This window comes from Xyrauchen texanus, chromosome 27, assembly GCF_025860055.1.
Source record: "Xyrauchen texanus isolate HMW12.3.18 chromosome 27, RBS_HiC_50CHRs, whole genome shotgun sequence".
NCBI classification, from domain to species: Eukaryota; Metazoa; Chordata; class Actinopteri; order Cypriniformes; family Catostomidae; genus Xyrauchen; species Xyrauchen texanus.
In genome coordinates this window covers 37,044,028-37,065,756 of record NC_068302.1, presented here as the reverse complement: position 1 = coordinate 37,065,756, position 21,729 = coordinate 37,044,028, and the positions used below count along the sequence as shown (strand labels likewise).

Below are 21,729 nucleotides of genomic sequence, written 5' to 3'. Positions count from 1 at the left end.
CTCAAGTATGTGGGAAGATTTTCCATCACTCTCCTCAGATGTTGGCTCTCTGGTCCTGGCTTGTGAGAGGCTAAACTTAAATATTATTGGATTTCCCCCGAAAGTGATTTGAAATGATCCAGAGCATGAGAGCAGTCTCGGCCCCCCTTTGAATCACTAGAGAGTATCTCTGCTCTCTATAAAGACAGCTTTGTTACTTGCTCTCACGACTGCCAAGCAAGTGTGTGAACTGCATGCTCTATCAGTTCATTCATCATGCATGTTGTTTGCCCAGGGAGGTCTTAAGGTAACTTGTAGACCAAACCTGGTGTTTGTTCCTAAAGTGAGCAACTACTCAGGCTTGTACCAGTCAGTAGACTTGTTGGCCTTTCACTCACCGCCTTTTTCCTCCATGGAGGAAGAGCTGTTACATTGTTTGTGCCCACTAGGAGCTCTGAGTACATATGTTATAAACACAAGAGTCAACGGGAGAATAGTCTTCTCTTTATTTCATGGTCTGACTCTCATAAGGGTAAACCTATTTCTCGCCTGTGCCTCTCTCATTGGGTGGTAGATGCGATTTGTGTTGTTATAATAGCTCTAATCGTCAACCCCTGGAGGGACTATGGGCTCACTCCACCAGGGGTATCGCCACGTTTTGGGTGCTATTCAAGGGCATTTCAGTCCAAGAGATTTGTGCTGTGGCGAGTTGATCATCTCCTCACAAATTTCTAAGACTTTATAGACTGGATGTTACTGAGCCTCCTGTGACTCACTCTGTCCTTGAGGCGGGAATGCAACATACTGTACAGTAAGCACAAATACATGTGTTTCAACAGCCCAATATGTTGGGAAGGGATGCCTACGCAGAGCCATATACTTCTGTTTTCTGATATCATAGGTTCTGTGTTTTCTCTGTTTATGGCATCTTCTTCAGCCAGCATATCGGCAATTTGGGAGTTGTCTATATCCCTTACTGAGATACCAAACGAGTGTTAGAAAGAAAACTTTAGGTTACTCACGTAACCCTGGTTTTCTGATAACATGAAGTGAGGTATCTCGCATCATTGCCCTCCTTGCAGTTCGCATGGAGAAGAGATATGCTTGGAATGAGTCAGCAACAGGTAACTGTGGTTTATATTAGGGAGGTGGGACTTAAGGTCTGCAGCGGTTGGTCTGGCAATGTTGACAAATGTTGTGTCATTTAAAGCTTCTGCAACTGGTCATGTCTGACGCATACTCTTAGTGAGATACCTCACTATGTGAGATACCCTTCATGTTATCAGATAACTGGGGTTACGTGAGTAACCTAAAGTTTTTCACCAGAATGCAATAGTAACTCCAGTTATTGTTACTGCTGTTAAACTTCAATTATTTATTACGTGTTTATTCTGATTACTAAATTGTGAATAGTCAATCGAGGCATTCAGCAGTCAAATATTTTTGTATAATGGCCACTAAATTGTTTATTTGATCATGGTATTTCCGTGCAAACTATACTTACCATTTGCATTTTTGTAAAAGTTAATTGCTAATAAAACAGTTGCATTTTAACCAACATTGTATCTTATTAATGTAAATTGAGAGATGTTTTGATTAACAAAATTTATAACATGCACAGTAATACTGACATTTTCCTGTCCTCTAGATCTGATGACTGAGATGATGGATCTCAGCAGTGACGTTGGTGGACCTGGAATTCCCTTTTTGGATTACCGCACATATGCAGAGCGCGTTTTCTTTCCCGGCCAGAAGGGGGCGCCACTGAGTCAGAACCTGGACCTGCCAGATTCTCGCAGACAGACTGTGGAGCAAGGCCTGGCTCAACTTAATAACCTGCTCAACAACAGACTCTTCCTCATACGGGTCAGTAAGTCCAAACTAGATAATATATATTTTTGTATAATGACCACTAAAACTGCATTATCCATGACAACTGCACTAGTTTCAAAAAGAGTGGTCTCTTTCTTCATAGATAATATAACAATTCAACTCGAAATCTAAACACATGACCTAATACACAAGAAATATTAAAAAAAACTTGTATATTTTACATACTCTAACTCATTTAAAAACCATCAATTCTACAGAAGTTATCAGGTTCTTTGATAACAATTGAAAACATAGTTATCATGAATAATTTAATTGACATGTTGTAATTTGCAGTTATTTGTCATTTTGTGATTATTCATAGCTCATCTAATATGTTGACTTTGGTTGTCACCATTATTGTGATTTGTACGTCAAATAATGAGGTCCACGCGAGGTATGGTGTTAATGTGCACACATGGAACTGCTCTACGAGGTGTAAGTCCTTTCAAAATAAAAGTTCAATATTTAAAAATAAAAGCCATTGTGTTGGTTTTACCTTACAGAGTATTTTAAATATTCACTCTGTAATGGGGTCCACGTGGGTATGTTTTAGCCCAGGCCGGCCCAAATTAAGGGTAAGGGCATAATATTAATAAGAATGCATTACACATCTGGGCATTTGCATGTGATGAAATCAAACAAATTTATATAAACAAACTCGGAGGAAATCATACGACATAGCCAACTCTTAATATTGTATATTCTAATCTTTTGCATAAATTAAATTACTTGGATGGAAACTTGGCACGTGGAACATCCAAATATCCAAAAGACATCTTTTAACTACATTGTTTTGTATTTCTTTATTAATGCCTGTTTTGCAAACAGTTGTGTTTGATAAATAGGTTTAGAGTGCATTTCAAAGTGCTTTTGTTGAGTTCCGAGTGTTGCGCATCAAAGACACAGACAGCCCCACGTAGTCAACTAACTGCGCTGTGACCGACGGGTCTGTGAAACCTGGTTGCGCAAATGCGTCTCAAGTGGCCACTTTTGTTTGGGTTTCAAGGGGAGTTTTCATGAGGACATACATCAATCACTAAGCCTGTGTTTTACTGCATGATAGTAAACCATAGTAAAGTGCGCAAAGAATGCATGACGGAAACAGGCACGCTGTTTCTCCCAGATACAGTTGATATTTAATCTAAGCAGGTCTCATCTAAGGTCTGTATGTTATTATGAACAAATAACTAAATTAATTTTGACTTGTTTGGAAAGGTACATTTTTAATGGTGTTGTAATGACGGCAGTTTTTGTTCCTTGTCCACAATGTATTAAACAGCAGGGTGTTTAATTCACATATTTTGGTGTGTTTATTGCTTTTAAAATATCGCAAAATGTTCCCTATTCAATAGCATGTTCTGGCGATGGACCTGACAAGTTTACCGTAATTATCACACACTCAGTGCAGTTTTTTGTTTGATTTGTTTTTAAAAATGTACTCCCCGAAGACAAATAAATTATGAAGATGTAAAATATAACAGCGTACTATAGCTGTTCAAATTAATCCAGTTTAGAGACATTTTGCATTTTACCTTGAAATGCCTGTTGAAAAAGTCAATCCCTGGTTTCTGCCAATAACCAAGTTTAAAGGGAGGAAATAACAAGACAGGCTGGACCGAAAATTATTTATGTTATTTTCAAATAGCAACTAGACAAATTGAGAAACAGGGGCGGGGTAAGAAAGTTATGAATCAAAGAACAAATCGGCAGTAGTAAATAGTGGAGAGGAAAAATGACAAGCAATGACATACACACTGATAAAACCAGCATCAACTTACTTCCCAACCACTGCCCCATGCATTGATGTAATGCTAAAATGTTCTGAAAGTTTTGTCTTTTGAAGTCTGTCACGCACCCTCTTTCTCTTTAGGACGCACATGCATTATCTCTCACTCAAAAGTACATGATGAACGACTGTCCCACCTACGTGTGTGTGTGTGTGTGTGTGTGTGTGAGAGGTATGTGATTGGTTCTTAAGAAAGCCAATTCACTGATTTGAGCCAATCACAATGCCCTGTTTGAAAAGATACGTAGTCGATAGAACAAAAGAGTTGACTCCGATTCCATGGCTTGTGACTCTTTTGGAGTTGACTCCCCATCCCAACATTTAGCCATATTAAAAAAAGCTACAGAACACATTAACCTCATTTAGAAATGAGAGTATTTAGATCATTTACAAACATATGAATATAAAAATATGAATATATTTGTATTAATAATTTATTTACATTTTCTTACATTTTATGTATTTTTATTTTCCTAATTTCTGTGTTTTTATATCAGTTCACAGACCTCCTCCAGGATGTTCATGGACCCATGAACATCAACAAACACATGAATATGAAAATATGATCATATATTTTTTTTTAATATGGTTATTTGATTTATTTGGGGTGTTTTTTTTTTCTCCAAATTTCTATTCGTATTATACATCAGTCAACAGACCTCCTGCGGTATTTTAATGTACCCCAGTTGAAAACCTGTCTAGAGAAAATGAAAGCAGATGGAAATTGCAGTGTTTATGCCACTGGCGTGTTCAGCACATCAGTGGTAGTTGTGGGTATTTTCGTTTGGAACTATTATTTCACCTCAAAGAGTAAACAAAAGATAAAACACAAACAAATGTAGTCTTCATTTCAAACTGAATGCAGCTTGGATGCCTGTTAAGTGTAGAGTTTTTGAGGGTTTGTATTGTGGACGTCTCACTCGCTAGCCTCTTTCTTGACTTTACCTAACTTTAAACGGCCAAACAGACAGGCAGCAGCATCACTGAAACTTTAAATATTTATCTAGAATAGCACTGTGAGACTTTGTAGACGCTTTGGATGCTTTTTTTTTGAAAGCTTGGGCTGTTTGAATGAGTAAGCTTTTATGCATTCCAGGTAACATTGTTGTACTAATGTAGATAAAATCCTTCTCTTGGTTCCTCCAGTTCATTCATACCCTGGAAGCACAGCAAAATTTCTCACAGAGGGACAGAGGTTACGTTGCATCTCTTCTCACGATGGCTCTGCATGATAAGCTGGAGTACTTCACTGATGTCATGAAGAATTTACTGGGGGATTTGGTGCAGCAATATGTGGCCAAGAACCCCAAACTCATGCTGCGCAGGTATTTTACATTTTAATCAATTGATGCATTCCTTTTTCCAAATTGACTTGAGTAGATTCAAGATATACATTTGACTATTTTTTGTATTCCCTGCTAATCGAATCTATGACCTTGTGTTGTTAGCGCCTTGCCCTATTAGTTGAGATACAAGAATAGAGAGTTAAAGAATTCACTACTATTAACTCTTATATTCTGTTGCGATGAACTGATAAACTTTCTGTTTAGGGTCCCAGAGACCCCCTATGCTGTATGTGAAAATATAAGAAGAGTAAAATTGAAATGAACCTATTACGTTCCCTTAAAATATTTTTGTGAAGTAGTTGAGACCCCAAACCAAAGTCATTTATCATGGAGGGCTTTGAAAACATGTTATCAGTCTGAAAATGTGTCCTGTAGTATCTATCTATAATGTCAATGCTTGTAATGTTTTTGAATTATTAAGAGGCAAACAGAACATGAGTGTTAATCATGGGCAGACTGGATTGGGAAGAGAAATTGGCACAAAAGTTGTTGGCCGGGGGTTGGTCGCTGTACTTTTGTGCATATCACGGCGCTGTTTTGCAGCGCTCTTTACAGCCAGTCGCGGCCCGTTCGGCCTATGGCCAGTCCGCCCCTGGTGTTAATCTTAGGGACTGTCTGTTTATTTACTGAGTTGTTTTAAAAAACAAACGGTGTAATCTTCTCTGATCTGATTATATTAAATCTTCTCTGAAATGTCGTCATTTGTAGGACTGAAACGGTTGTGGAGAAGATGCTGACCAACTGGATGTCCATCTGTCTCTACTCTTTTCTCAAGGTATCGGAGATTGCGATGGCCTACATTTTAGACATGTGACAGTTCTATGCAGATGTATATATTGATAGTGAATTGTGAGAATAATAAGCTATAAAATTGAAGGCTACATCAGTAAAATCTAAAACCCCACAGATAAAACCCAACTAAATAAACTTCAATAGTGGTGATTGCGATACCGAAGCTAATACTATTTCCTATATACTAATCCAATATTTCCTCTACTTTTCCACGATTATCCAAAAGAGGCAAAAAATAGAGGGAGATAGATTATGGCAGTCAGAAGAAGGAAAGAAAGTCTTTGTCTACCATGACTTGGTCAGCAGTTGTATTTGAAACCTTAATGCAAAAAGGTTTACTAGTTTGGTTTTAATTAATGGTAGGCTAATATAACACACAGAGTAATACCATACATTTACATTAAATAGTAAAACAAATTGAACAGTGAAGTGCTTCTGAATCAAGGTGGTAATGTGTCACAACAGTCTGTGAAAAGGTTCTATTGATTCAGTAAACCCTCTCCACATGATCTCCCACATATAGGCTAAATATATTGTGAGAGACATAAATCCACAAAAGTAATTTTTTGACAATCATAATTGCATACGCTAATATGTGTGTGTGTGTGTGTGTGTAGGAGGTTGCTGGAGAGCCTCTCTACAAGTTGTACAGGGCTATTAAGTACCAGGTGGATAAAGGACCAGTGGATGCAGTGACGGGCAAAGCAAAACGCACTCTCAATGACAGTCACCTTCTCAGAGAGGACATAGAATACTGCTCAGTTGTAGGTCCATCTCAATGTTTGCTATATTTAAAGTGATAGTTCACACAAAAATGAAATTTTCATGTTGTTTGTCTGTGGACCAAAAATATCATGTTAGACAGAATGTTAGGCTCACTCACCATTCACTTTTATTGCATCTCTATTTTTCTGTACAATGAAAGTGAATGGTGACTTAGGCTGTAAGTCCCTGAAATTCTGCCTAACATCTCTTTTTATGTTCCATGAAAGAAACTCATACGGGTTTGGAACATGGAGCATATGAGTGTTGAGGGTCATTCAATTATGACATTATTTTAGGGTAGACAGTCTTAAGACATTTAAAAATGTTTTTGTTTTGATTTTTTAGACTCTGACAGTGCTGGTAAAGAGTGGTGTCGAGGTCCAGCCCTGTCCTGTTAAAGTTCTGGACTCTGACACCATAACTCAGGTTAAAGATAAAATCCTGGACCAGATCTATAAAGGAGCTCCTTATTCCCAGAGACCAGCCGCAGACTCATTGGACCTTGGTACAGTCTATTTTTACCCAGCTAAAGCTAGACTAATTCTTGCCATGTTAAATATTTTTTAATAGAAATAGTTTGAATGCTGAATACTAGTTTAGGTTCAGGCTTTGGTTATTTATTTATTTTATTGGTTACTGTGTATCCTCAGAGTGGCGATCAGGTCAGGCGGGTCACCTGACTCTTTCAGATGATGATGTCACAGCCATCGTTCAGGGTCGCTGGAAACGGATCAACACTTTACAGCACTACAAGGTACATTTGCTGTGACAAACATACCATCTTGCACATTTCCAGTTCATTGAGATTATTTTTTGGTTTGGGGTGTTTGTGCATTTGTTGGTGGTTAGTTGGATGGATGGATGGATGGATGGATGGATGATCTTTGAATTAGTTGGTTCACTGGTTGGTTGATTTGTAGATTGGTTAGTTAGCCGGTTGGTTGATTCGTGGATGGGTGGTTGATTTGGGGATTGGTTAGTTAGCTGGTTGGTTGTTTCGTGGATAGATGGATGGGTGGTTGATTTGAGGATTGTTAGGTAGTCTCTTGGTTGATTTGTGGATTGGTTAGTTAGCTGGTTGGTTTATTTGATTATTGTTTAGTTAGCCAGTTGGCTGATTTGTGGATTGGTTAGTCAGTTGGTTGATTAATTTGTGGATTGGTTTGTTAGCTGGTTTGATGATGGATGGATGATTTTTGGATTGGTGAGTTAGACGGTTGGTGGATTTGTGAGTTGTCTAGTTAGCCGGTTGATTCATTTGTGGATTGGTTAGTTAGCTGGTTGTTGTTCGTGGATAGATGGATGGGTGGTTGATTTGAGGATTGGTTAGTTGGCCACTTGATTGATTTGTGGGTTGGCTAGTTAGCCACTTGGTAGATTTTTGGCTTGATTAATTAGCTGGGTGGTTGAACTTTTAGGCTCGTTCGAGCTCAGCAAAATCTGCACCACCAATCACCGTTGATCACCACGAGGTGCACGCCGGTTAGAAATGTGTTCGAGTGGGGTCCGACTTGCTCTGATGTCATGCTGACGTATGTCAAAAAACTCTCGCAATGGCGAGGCGGCCCTGCCAGTTGGTGCAGTTGGGCACAGTTGATCTCCCCTGACTGTGCCGAGTTAAGGCATGATGGGATGACACATGATGCTCATTGGCTTAAACAACCATGATATTTTGTTCTATTTTAAAATATTTGATTTTTTTAACTCTCATATCATGTTTTTATTTGTATAACTTATATGTGATTATTCCCAACACTCTGACTGTGAGATCTCTGTATGGGGTATGTGCTTATCATATTTCTGAAATATTTAAAATAGTGTCTTTTATTAAACTAAAAATGGATGAAAAGATACGTCTTATGGGGGAAGTAAAATTGCATGTACATTGAGTGTCTTTTTCATCAAAGAAACTGAATTTAAATCATTCCCACTTTATCAGCAACAGCGTGTAACAGCGGGTGACAGTAATCACTGTTAACTTGCGATCCGCCAATAACAAATAAGCAACAGCTTATGAATGTGAAACTGAATTTAAATCATTCCCACTTTATCAGCAACAGCGTGTAACAGCGGGTGACAGTAATCACTGTTAACTTGCGATCCGCCAATAACAAATAAGCAACAGCTTATGAATGTGAATCCCTTGATATTTTCCTTATATCTGGAAGGTGTCTGATCCACTACGAGAAGTGAGATCTGTCTGACTTGACAGTTCTTATTTCACTCCTCCCCTGACTTCAGCAGCCTACTCTCATCTACTTTCAAGGCGAGGTGTATGGCATCTCGAACAAGCCTGTTGTTAGTTAAGAGACGGTTGGTTGATTTTGTGGATTGGTTGATTTGCGGATTGTTTAGTTAGCCGGTTTAATGATGGATGGATAGGTGATCTGTGGATTGGTTAGTTAGCCATTTGGTTAATTTGTTGATTGGTTAGTTAGCCGATTGGTTGATTTGTAGGTTGGTTAGTTAGGGGGTGGTTAGTTAGCTGATTGGTTGATTTGTAGGTTGGTTAGTTAGCCGAATTTTTGATTTTTGGATTGGATAGTTAGGGGGTGGTTAGTTAGCCAGTTGGTTGATTGTTTAGTTAGCAGGTAGGTATGAAGGTAAATTGGTAGCAAATCTCGAGAGCTTGTAGATTTGAATATGAGTAATTTAATAAATGTATGTACTTGTAAGTTGAAATTTACATTCACAGCCCTGATGTGAAAAATTGTTAAATAAAAATCAGACTTGAAATGTTGCAATCTGCACTCTGCATTGCAAGTGATGAGACAAAAAATAAAGTGTGCCACGAAATAACGCAAAAACATGTTTTTCTATTGCATTATGTAGGGCTGAATGATCAATGAAATAAAATCGAAATGAAGATATGATGTTGTGCGATGATTTGTGGAATGGTTAATAAGCTGGGTGGTTGATTTGTGGGTTAGTTAGATTGACTGGTTGGTTAGCCAGTGAGTTGGTTAGTTGTTTAGTTGATTTTTTTTAGTAGTTTTAAGACTTTCCTCTTGTCCACTCAGGTGCCTGATGGGGCCACCGTGGCTCTCATCCCTCGTTCCCAGAGTTCTCATGGAGTAAATCAGGTGTACCAGACCGGAGAGAGTAAGACAACACCACACAATTTGATCAATCTAAACACCATTACTTTCAAGCTCTTTTCACTTAATTGCTGACAATCTGAAATCAAAGTATACATTTCTCATTCTAATCATTTCTGTTTGTGGTTACTGTAGAAACTCCTATGCTGGAGGGAGAAGAGGAAGAAGGTCTTCGGTTGTGGCATCTAGTAAAGCCAAGCGAAGACACTGAAATCCCCAAACACAGGAAGAGCAGCATGAGAGAGAGAGAACGTGCAAAAGCCATCCCAGAGATCTACCTTACACGACTGCTTTCAATGAAGGTACATTACAAATGCAGGGTTGTGGGATCTAACATACTTTCTATGCCACACTGAATGTATCCTGTACTTCCCTTGTTTATTTGGGAGATATGTCTTCTTTCTAGCTTCTGCTGACTGTCAGATACAAAGCTGATCTGTGTTTATAAATGTGTATCTTCAGGGCACTCTGCAGAAGTTTGTTGATGATGTGTTTGTAGCCATATTGAGCACCAAACGGCCTCCACCTATCGCTGTCAGATTCTTTTTTGACTTCCTGGATGACATGGCAGAGAAACACGGCATTGACGACCCCGAGACGGTGCACATTTGGAAAACAAATAGGTCAGCAGTACTGCTCATTTCTCTATATATATATTAAACATTTTAATAAAACATTTTGAGAAACAACCAGATTGCTTCTCAGACTAATCATGCTGTACTTTGTACTGAGATTAAATTTAGATTAAATATGATGTTTGAACTGTGAATTATATTTTATTTAATTTTATTGTTTTTTATTTGGCTTGTTTAATAGGCATTAATTCAGTCTGCTCAGGATTATATTGTTAAAATGATAAAGGGTTCCCACAGTCATGGCAAATCTGTAAAAAAACAGAGAATTTTGAAAATTGTGTTTTCCATAAAATCTTAAAATTGGTGAATTATTAAAAAAATTATATACTTGTACATGGACTTGGAAAACAAACATTTTTCACTAGCTAAATAATGCTTTTGTGAAGAGTAAAACTTGTACACTAGCCATTGATGTTTGATTTGTTATTGAAACTTTATTTTGAATCATTTTCTTTTAATGAATTGGCTGAACCAGTTCACAATTGTATGAATGATTATTTTGCCAATTGGTCTGAAATTGAAGAATAAAAAAAAAAAAATACAAAAATCCTTACCCAGTAATCATAAATGACTGGAACGGTCATGGAATAGTAATGGAATAAAATGTTTCAAATCAGTCTGAATTATTCATTAGAGAATTAGTCATTGAAATTCACTGGTCAAAAATTGTGGGAACGATGATAGGAACAAGGCCCTTGTGTATGTCAAACATTCATTTGTTATCATGTTTTCCATCTGTCTGCAGTTTACCTTTGCGTTTCTGGGTGAACATCTTGAAGAACCCTCAGTTTGTGTTCGACGTGCAGGTGACAGATAGCGTGGATGCTGTCCTCTCCGTTATCGCACAGACCTTCATTGATTCCTGCACTACATCCGAGCACAAAGTGGGTCGGGTCAGTACAGCAATTAATCTCTTGAACTCTCTAACAGTGACCTCATTATAAGCAGCTTGTGGAAGCAAGCGTTCATTCAGAAACGGTAGATGAATAAGAACAGGAAAGAGAGAGAAAAAACTTGGTCTATGAATGTATAAAAGAGCTCATTGTCGTGTCTATGTATCCTTTAGGATTCACCTGTCAATAAGTTGTTGTACGCCAGAGAAATTCCACGATACAAGCAGCTGGTGGAGAGGTAAGAGTATCAAAGTATTATACAGCAGTACTGCCCTATTCAAACTATCTATTGGCTGATTCTTCTGAAACCTTTTAAGAAAATGTCCTGGTCATATTTATTTTATTTATATATTTTCAGGACACTTAAACACTATTTAACTCCCAATTCTCATTACCATTACGCTCCAATGTTTTCAGTGATGATTCTCATTGCCATAACAGTCTTTTTATTTTACTGTATTAAAACCAGTGAAAATAAGGCAATAACAAGGGACTACTACAATTATGTACTTGAAAACATTTGTACTTTATAGGGATAGTTCACCCAAAAATAACATGTTTCTTATTTATCCTCATGCCATCCCAGATGTGTATGACTTTCTTCTGCTGAACACAAAGATTTTAAGAAGAATCTCTCCGCTATGTTGTTCCATACGATACATGTAAATGGGGTCCAAAACTTTCAAGCTCTGAAAGCACATAAAGGCAGCATAAAAGTAATCCATATGACTACGGTCTTTAAATCCATATCTTCAGTAGCGATATGATGGCTGTGGGTGAGAAACAGATCAATATTTAACTCCTTTTTTACTATAAATCTCCACTTTCACTGTCACATTCTGAAACTGAAAGTGGAGATTTATTGTAAAAAAAGGATTAAAATATTGATCTGTTTCTCTCCCAAAGTGATTGCATCGCTTCAGAAGTTGTGCTGTATGTTAAACCACTGGAGTCTTAAGGATTACTTTTATGTTGCCTTTATTTGATTTTTTGGAGCTTTGAATGTCTTGTCACCATTCACTTGCATTGTATGGACCTACAGATCTGAGATATTCTTTTAAAAATCTTAATTTGTGTTCAGCAGAAGAAAGTAAGTCATCCAATTCTGAGATGCATGGAAGTGAGTAAATGATTAGAGAATTTTTTTCACATTGCAGTAATGAAAACTGTGGGGCAAAATAGTGTTGCATTGTAAACATTCTTAGATGCCTTAAAGATAGGCTTCATTATCTGAATGCAAAGTACAAAATAATGCTTTGTAATAAAATAGGACAAGGACAAGTTCTTGATATGTTTGATGAGAATCAGCATCAATGTAGCACTAACATTAATACAGGAAGTCAAATGTAAAGACATTTAATACTGTAATGACATTTATTCCATTATGTCTTATAGGTACTACAGTGATATTCACAACGCAGTGTCTGGCTGTTACCAGGAAATGAATTCCACCCTCACAGAGCTGTCAGGGGTGAGCTAGAATTCAATTCTCTTCTAAATGAAATTCGGAGAGTTGTTTTACGTCAAGCGTGCATTTCTCATGAAAATTTGAATTGTTGGATTCTGCAACTATGTTGGCAATTAACTTTTTATGGACAATATTTGACCTCTGGAATAGATATTTTTAGGGGCATTTTTACCTTTCTGTAAATATTTGTTTTTTCTCAAATGGACAGAGCACTGTGCTCATATGGTTAATGTCAGATACTTCAATTGATTCATTTAACTGAAATACATTTTCAATTTTGAAAAGTGTTCTGTGTTTTCAAAGTTCATTAAAAAACAACCAGCTCTGAGACAGTGAATACATCTATCTAACAACTACAGGTCACTACAATGTCTGCAGCACACTAGACAGGCTTAGAATATGATATAATTAAGAGTATCAAATGTAAAAACTAAAAAAGTATCTGTAAATATACATGCATATAGGGCTGTCAATCAATTAAAATAAATTTTAAATTTAATTAATTCCATGGTATGCCGGTTAATAAATCAAAGCCCCTCAAAAAACAATTCAATATATAATGATGGAATAATTATAAATTATAAAAAATTATAATTCAGATAATTAAAATGCATTGTGGCAGAGTAAAGCATTGATAAGACAATACAAAAAGTGGCTTTAGAATTCAGTATTGTTTTTCCATATTATTGAACACAAGCCTAATATAGACCTACAGTTCACAGCAATCCATTTTGTAATTGAATTCATCAATCAGTCCAAGATTTATTATAAGGTCTAAGGATGCATCAATGTACACCTGCATCAGACGGATGCTTTTGGAGCGTCTCACTTTGAGTGCATAAACATAGCGTTTTTAGGTGGCTGTGTCAAGTTAAACGTAATTTGAAATTGAGAAAAACACGTCTTGAGATCACTGCGTTTGGATTTGTGCTCCAAGCTGTATTTGAATATAAGAAAACATCCTCATCTACTGCTGTCGCTAGTGTTAGTGGTAGGAATGTTCCTTATTATGGTCGGGGGACATGATTAATTGTGTGTTATTTTTTTATATATAGAATTATTTGCACTGAATGAATGTGTTAAAATGACAGCCTTGGCGTTTTAAATATCTAGGGAAGTTTTTGTCCTGTTCCCTGGTTTATGGCCGACTCTGTTCTGAAATGAGTTTCAGTTCCTATCATGTCATTTTTGTAAATATTTCAAATATATCAAATCATGTGAATTGTTGTAAGATTGCCATAAATAATAATTTAATTATTCATTTCAGAAAGGAACATTATCTAATTCCCAAAGAGGAGTTATATCATTACTGTTAAAGCAAAATCCAGATGGTAAATTTAAAGATCCTATGTATTAAAGAAATTGGAGGCCTTTGACCTTGCTTTGTTGTGATACTAAAATTCTTTCCAAATGCATTGCATTAAGAATGAAAAAAGGAATTGATTGTATTATAGGGAATGAGCAAGTAGGGTTTATAAAAGGAAGATTTATTGGTGACAATTTGAGACAGATACTTGACACTGTAGATTTTTATAAAGATATTCAACAGCCAGGATTATTATTTATAGCGGATTTTGAAAAGGCCTTTGATAAAGTTAGATGGGAGTTTATTAAGAAATGTCTTTGTTATTTTAATTTTGGAGAGAACTTTATCAAATGGTTTGAAACGCTCTACAAACACACCATCAGTAGAGTTATAAATAATGGGCATTTATCTACAGGATTTCCCTAACACAAGGGGTTCGGTCAGGGGTGTCCGTTGTCACCATATCTGTTCCTGATATGTATTGAAATATTAGCAATTAAAATTAGAAAGAATATAGAGATCATAGGTTTGAAGCCGAATGGCATAGAGACAAAACTTACAATGTATGCTGATGATGCAACCTTTTTTATACAACCAAAACAATCTACTTTGGAAGCCTTGATTACAGATCTAAATATGTTTTCTAAAATATCAGGTTTGAAACCAAATTTTGAGAAGTGCCATATATTGAGAATAGGGACTATAAATGGTACAGATTTTAAGTTAAGTTGTTCGGCCCATTTTAGATGGACAAATGGCTCTGTAGATATTTTAGGTATTCACATACCAGACAATTTCAAAAATATTGTCAAATATAACTACGATAAAAAAATGCAAAACGTAGATAGAATTTTACAGCCATGGAGGAGCAGTTCACTTACATTACAAGGTAGGGTCACTGTAAAACAGTTAAAGGATGGGAAAGGAGGAGGCGAGAACCGGCTTGACGATATAAATCATAGTTTAATGGAAAACTTAAAAGACAACACAAACACACATGACGGACATGTCCGCTAACGATCTCTCTCTCCCGCACAGCCCTCTGCAGTCGACCCTTAAACCTCACGGAGGCATAATTAGCCTAATACGGGACCGGGTGTGTAGGATCACGACCCGGCCCCGCCCTCCGCCCTGCCACATTCCTCCCCGTTCTCTCAGGCTGGGGAGCCCCGGCCTGACGTACATCCCCCTTTCCCTGGGGAGGGCGCCTTCGCTGACTGCCGGCAGGTCATCCCCATCTACCTGGACGAGGGAGGGACAAGGGAGGGAAACAGAAATGATTAAAATGGGAGGGTACTCCTGTAACAGTGCAGTACCCCCAAAAAACTATACAATTTAAAAGAGGATAAAGGCCAACGCAGAGCGACAGTGAGAGAGAGAGAGAGAGAGAGATGCAAAAAAAAAAAAAACTTACTCGCCAGTTCTCAGATACGCCGCAGCTTGTTCCTCGGCCACTCCTCCACCCTTTGTCGGATCGACAGCCGCCTCTCGGGCGGATCCGAGGCAGTCCTCCAGCCCCTGGCGGAAGGAACACCCGCCGCGTTCTCTGGGACTAGAAGGGTCTCCCCGCCCCTGGCAGCGGTTCTCTCGCTCCAGGCGGTCGGCAGTGAGCCCCTCCCGCTCGCGGTCGGCGGTCTTAAACCCCGCCGCGTTTCAGTGGCCGGTAGGCGACTCCTCCGCCCCTGGCAGCGGTTCTCTCGCCCAGGCGGTCGGCTAGGAGCCCCTCCTCCCCTCGCGGTCGGCGGCCATCGTCCTCGCTCAGGTGGCTGGGCTCCTCGTCCCCCGGCAGATGGCCGCGGCTGCTCCGTTGGGGTGGATGGTAGTGGCGAGAACTCTACTACGGCATATCCCTCTTCCTTCCTGGGTTTCGGCACCAATGTAAAACAGTTAAAGGATGGGAAAGGAGGAGGCGAGAACCGGCTTGACGATATAAATCATAGTTTAATGGAAAACTTAAAAGACAACACAAACACACATGACGGACATGTCCGCTAACGATCTCTCTCTCCCGCACAGCCCTCTGCAGTCGACCCTTAAACATCACGGAGGCATAATTAGCCTAATACGGGACCGGGTGTGTAGGATCACGACCCGGCCCCGCCCTCCGCCCTGCCACAGTCACATTGATTAACTCATTGGTAATCCCCCAATTTGTTTATTTAATAACGACCCTTCCAACTCCTGACACGTCCTTTGTTAAATGCTTTGAACAAAATATTTTTACATTTTTATGTAATAGTAAACCAGATAAAATTAAGAGACAATATTTATACAATTCATATGAAAATGGTGGACTAAATCTAAAAAATTTTCAAGCAATGAATAGTTCGATAAAGGCTTCTTGGGTTAATAAAATATATAATCACAGACAATGGCTTACCAGTAAAAGATTATATACATTTTTTTATTTCTTTGGTTCGGATTTATTTCCTTTTTTTCAACTAAAATTATTACATATCAAAGAAATATTTCAGAATCAATTAAAAGAACTTTCTCCTTTTTTTAAAGACGTATTTAAAGAATGGTTGAATTTCCAGTACCATCCTCCTGATACTCCAGATGACATGCAGAATCAGATACTATGGATGAACTCTGAAATTACTATAGGAGACCAACCACTTTTGTGGAATATATGTATTCAAAATGGTTTAATCTTTGTGAATGACTTTTTAGATACATCTGGTCACATTATTTCATTTTATGATTTCTCAATACAATTTAATGAATGTTTGGATTTGTATCGATACAATCAGATTGTTTCAGCAATTCCAATTGGCTGGAAACAAAAAATACAAAATAAACACAAGCAATTGGTTTGTCTCCCAAAAGTACGATGCTGGAAATGGTTACATAATATAAAAATAAATAAAATAATTTACAATTGGAATTTATATTCTGCAGGATTTGCACTTTTTCCTCACAGGGTCTGTCAGTACTGGGAAGATGAAATTAATGTATCAATTCCATGGAAAGAGTATTTTAGATCAATTTATAACACTACTGTAGATTCATATTCAAGAATATTCCAACTAAAAAATTTTTACAAGATAATTGCAACTAAAAATTGAAAATAATCCATATTGCCGATTTTGTGAGGAAGAAGAGGAAGACCTATGGCATTTATTTTACTTTTGCCCAGTAGTATATAAATTCTGGTCAAGTGTCCAAGTTTGGTTAAAGACGGCTAGAATGGAATTTACCAAAACACCTCAAACTATTGTACTTGGTCTTTTTACAGGTAGTTTGCTTGTGATAAGTACCATTTTATTAATGGGGAAAGTGTTTATTTTTAAAACAAAAGTATCATCATGCTTGTGTTTAGGTTACTTTAAGAATGTTATAAGGTCGCATCTTCTTTTAGAAAAGATAATAGCAGAAAGCAACAATAAATTAGATGAATATAACAAAAAATGGAATAATATTCTATGTTTATTATAACCTTTTCTCATGTATGTTGTTGGGGTATGAATGTGAGGATGAATGTATAAGCATGCTGTGTTTCTGTAGATTTGGGTCTGTAAATTGTATTTCTTATTAAATAAAGATTAAAAAAAATAAAAAAAAAAAAAAAGATTGCCATAACCCTCTCTTAACTGTCTGTTTAGAGTTTTGCATCAGAGATGAACAGTGTGGTGGCATTGCATGAACTGTACAAATACATCAACAAATACTATGATCAGGTCAGTATGAGGCTGAAAGCTTCTTATTTGTTTGGTTTAGAGTGACTTTCTATTTCTCACTTTGGGTTTTGTGTGAATGCACTTTAAATACAGGTTATCATGTCTCTGGAGGAAGACGCTGCGGGGCAAAAGATGCAGTTGGCGTATCGCCTGCAGCAGGTCGCCGCCCTGGTGGAGAATAAAGTCACTGACCTTTAGGCTTTGACCTTTGACCTTTTTAAAGCTCATCAATAATCACATCTGAGAGTCCAATCAGTGCTTTTTCGAGCAAAGTATTGATTAATCAGCTGATGAAATCCAACCACAGCACTAAACCCTGCCCTTCTCGCGTGCTTGCGTGACTTTTCAAATGAGCACTCGGCGAATTCTTAACAAAAGGGAACAGGAAATGAAGTAATGATCACCTCCTTTCGATGACACCTTAATGGGATTTTTATTGGAGAAGGATCTGTTTTCAAACTGAAGTTACGAACTACTCATAGTAGTACTGACAAATTCAAAATTGTGTGCATGTTTGTTAATTGGTTGTGTGTATGTCCAAAAGGGGCTGCTGTATATGTGATGCTTACTTGATTCAATTTTGATGACACTACTGAAGCAACTCTCACATGTATTGTGACATGCTGAGATGTTTGTACTTTCATTCCATTGATCGAAGTTTCATGGACTGCTACAAGTCGACCTCTGTCATATTCAACCATTACAGTCATCTTGGTGCTTTGGACATCCACCATTAACTTCATCTATATGGAGTATTGTGGTCCAGGTTTAGAGGTGTCTGTGTTTTCTTTTTGCTTAGTTTTTATGCTTCATTATCAAAACTCAAAATCAAAGACTGGCCATGTGGTATTAACATTTTATAATAACATTTCTACATTAGACTTGTAGATCACGCAAGTATTAAACTTGGAACATTTACGTGGAATTTTCTAGAGCAAATCTTTGCACATAAGTGCCATAAGTTACGAGAGCACAATATTTGTGTGCACGTTATTGTGTGATTTTATGAGTGCATGCAAGTGAAAGTCACAAATTCACAGTTTTTGAGGAGTTTTTACACACGGGGATGCTAAATGACCTTTTGACCTATCCGATAGTCTGATTTCAGGCTTGTAGCACTATGATCTTATTAAGTTTGTCATAGCATCAATATGCCTTCACTCCCAAGATTTCTGGTTTTTCTAACAAAAACATGTACAGGTCACATTTCACCCCAAAATCAAAAGAAAAACACATTTGAAGCCTGATTTATGACCATTAAGATTTTCAGCCGTGTTCAATAGTTTTCATGACAATCAAGCACTCTTCCCACACAAATTCTCATTACCGTAATGCATCCAGGCATTTTTGTCATTCCCATGATTGCCAATGGTGATTATGTAGATATACTATTGCTTTTTTTCATTTAAATCATCATTAAATTAAAGGCATATATACTATCATGATATTTATTTGCTTTACACCAATGACAATTTTAGTTTATTTTTCTCATTACGATAATGTGAATTGGGGGTGGGGGGTTTCATTGTCATTATAAATGACATTATATAATGTCACAATGCCAAAAGTCTTAATGAACCTAAACTAGAATTTATATATCTTGATTTTGGGGTGAAATATGACCCAGTTCGCCAATACTTGCATTAAATTCAATAGCACAAGGTAGCACATTTCTCCAAGATACAATATCATGTGATTTGTGTCTCAAATGAAATTCAAAGAGAAGCAACTGGGACACGTGGTTTCTTGGGTGATATTAAAAACAAAATTGGGTCAGTTTGGGATCATCTTTGGATTTTGGGGTGGCAGGCAGCGAAAAGCATCTTTATTGCTCTGTTCCAGTAATTAGAAAAGACGCAGTTGAATTGAGAGTTGTGTAATTCAGACACTGCATAGAAACTAACTTATTATATTGTAAATAATGCTTATTTATACATGACTGCCAAATGTGCCTTCTTTGTTACATTTTATAATGTCTACCCATTGCTTGACATTACTTGCCAAATCGAGAAGATGATGAACTGTGGCACTGCTGTTGCCTGTGAAGAAAGTGTGAATTAGTAAAGATCAATAGTGACTTGAGTTCATTGGGCTGTTGGTCACTGGACTTCAGTGTGTCTCAGGATTACAGCCACTGATCTAAATGCATTCAGTATAAACACTCTTGTAGCCAAATTAATTTCTAGTTCAGTCCAACACTTCATTTCCAACCTGCTTGTCGCAGGTGACAAAAGTGTGAATTGTAACGATTTCAGCTTTGAATTTACATTTTATGTTATGTGAATCTGTTCTTATTTGCTTGTTCAAATTATATTTTGTTTCTTACCCAAAGCACTTTGTGTGTACATTTTGGTTCACCCACAATGTCTACATTTTTGTAAAGCTTAACGAATTAAGGGATATGTGCTTTAATGCAATCTCTTCATGTATAAAACTGAAACTAACATTTGAATCTTTCTCATTTATTCGAGGGTCACTGCTAAACCCCTGATTGATGCTTTTATATGTATTAGATGCTATCTGGACATCTATGTGAAATGCATTTTCGAAGGATTTTCTGGTCCTGCATTTAGTTATGTGACAGTTCATCATACTAATGTATGCCGGAGGTTGTGTTGTAAAAATATGAAATGATAACTCAACTATTAGTTTGCTCATCCTGTGTATGTTTATTAGCCTGTTTTTGAATGCATTTTGCCTCAATGTATTTTTGATTATTATAGACTGATGCATGCTTGAGATTTGATTGGATTTCTGATTGGTATGGTCGATGAGAGGTCCACTCTACAGACAGCATTATAAGTGCATGACTCTCAAAAACATGAGTGGACCACTGTGTGCGTGTGCACTAAAATTTGTAGGTATTAGTAGTGCTTTGTACATAATGGTGAGGTTATGTGCGAATCTCCTTTTATTCATTTCTTTGTGTAAATTTGTATTTTATTTTTAAACAGTCTTGCAATTGACTGTCTTGCCAATCATGTGGAATACAGCTTTGTATCTTTGCAGATAAACAATTCAGCCTGTTGCTTAAAGGATTGTTGGTGTATATGAAGCCCTTGCCCGGCACCATGTTTTACACAACTTTTGTACAAGGGAAAAAAATAATATAGTAATTTTCTAATGAAGTTGGGGTTAAAAGAGAACTTTCTAAAGAGACCCATTCTAAAGACTTGCTCTTTTGTATTTGTATTGTGTATAGTTTGCTAACAATTGTGTATATGTGCCTGTACATATTGTGAAGAAGACGATTCTTTTCTTCTCATTACTTTTTTTCAGCTTGGATAGAATTACTCTCTCCATTGAGGAGAAATTGGGAGCCAAAATTAAAAAATGAGTGTAATAGATATTTGTATCTGGAAACAAATAAAGCTATAATTTTAACAATGAAGACAAATGTGTTTAAAGGATTAATTCACACAAAAATGAAAATTCTCCCATAATTTACTCACCCACATGCCATATGACTTTAGTTCTTCTGAAGATCACAAAAAAAGATTTATGGAATACCATATCAGCTCTGTTGGAACATACAATGCAAGTGAATGGTGATCAAGCCTTTGAAGATCCAAAAAGGAGATTAAGTCATCATAAAAGTAATCTATACAACTCCAGTGGTTTAATCAATATCTGCTGAAGTAATCCAGTTGGTTTTGGGTGAGAAAAGACCAAAACTTGTATCCCTTCACATCTTGCCATTTCACTCTCTAGGCACGATCATGATTTCAAGCTTGATTACACTTCCTAGTGATTGACATGCACAGAACGCTAGATGGCGCTATAGGAAGTATAACTGAGCTTGAAAGACTACAATGGCAAGATGTACAGTGAAAAAGGAGTTATATTTTGTTCTGTTCTCACCCAAAACTAACTGTATCTCTTCAGAAGATATGGATTAAACCACTGGAGTCTGAAGGGTTATGTTTATGGCGACTTTATCTGCTTTTTGGAGCGTCAAGGATGATTGGGTCACCCGGAGCAGCGCTGAGAAAAGTAACATGTTTCATGTGACAGCGTCGTCTATGTGGACACTTATTTACATTTGAACAACACTAACACGTTTTAATATAAATTGAATGTAAAATGCATACTGAGTATTCAAAGTATGA

At 37.2% G+C, this 21,729-nt stretch overlaps 1 protein-coding gene across 2 annotated transcripts in view; it reads left to right on the top strand.

Annotated features, from left to right (window-relative positions):
* Positions 1-21,098, top strand: part of LOC127621057 (plexin-B3-like) — a 64,734-nt gene extending 43,636 nt beyond the window's left edge. For both annotated transcript variants that reach the window (XM_052094488.1, XM_052094487.1), the window contains 14 exons: positions 1,628-1,845; positions 4,784-4,962; positions 5,692-5,758; positions 6,393-6,539; positions 6,886-7,045; positions 7,191-7,294; positions 9,561-9,642; positions 9,774-9,940; positions 10,101-10,261; positions 11,019-11,166; positions 11,340-11,404; positions 12,562-12,637; positions 17,546-17,620; positions 17,714-21,098. In XM_052094488.1, coding sequence (XP_051950448.1) covers positions 1,628-1,845; positions 4,784-4,962; positions 5,692-5,758; positions 6,393-6,539; positions 6,886-7,045; positions 7,191-7,294; positions 9,561-9,642; positions 9,774-9,940; positions 10,101-10,261; positions 11,019-11,166; positions 11,340-11,404; positions 12,562-12,637; positions 17,546-17,620; positions 17,714-17,818 — 1,754 coding nt within the window. In that variant the 3' untranslated portion in view covers positions 17,819-21,098. The remainder of the gene's footprint in view (positions 1-1,627; positions 1,846-4,783; positions 4,963-5,691; positions 5,759-6,392; positions 6,540-6,885; positions 7,046-7,190; positions 7,295-9,560; positions 9,643-9,773; positions 9,941-10,100; positions 10,262-11,018; positions 11,167-11,339; positions 11,405-12,561; positions 12,638-17,545; positions 17,621-17,713) is intronic.
* The last annotated feature ends 631 nt before the right edge of the window (positions 21,099-21,729 follow it).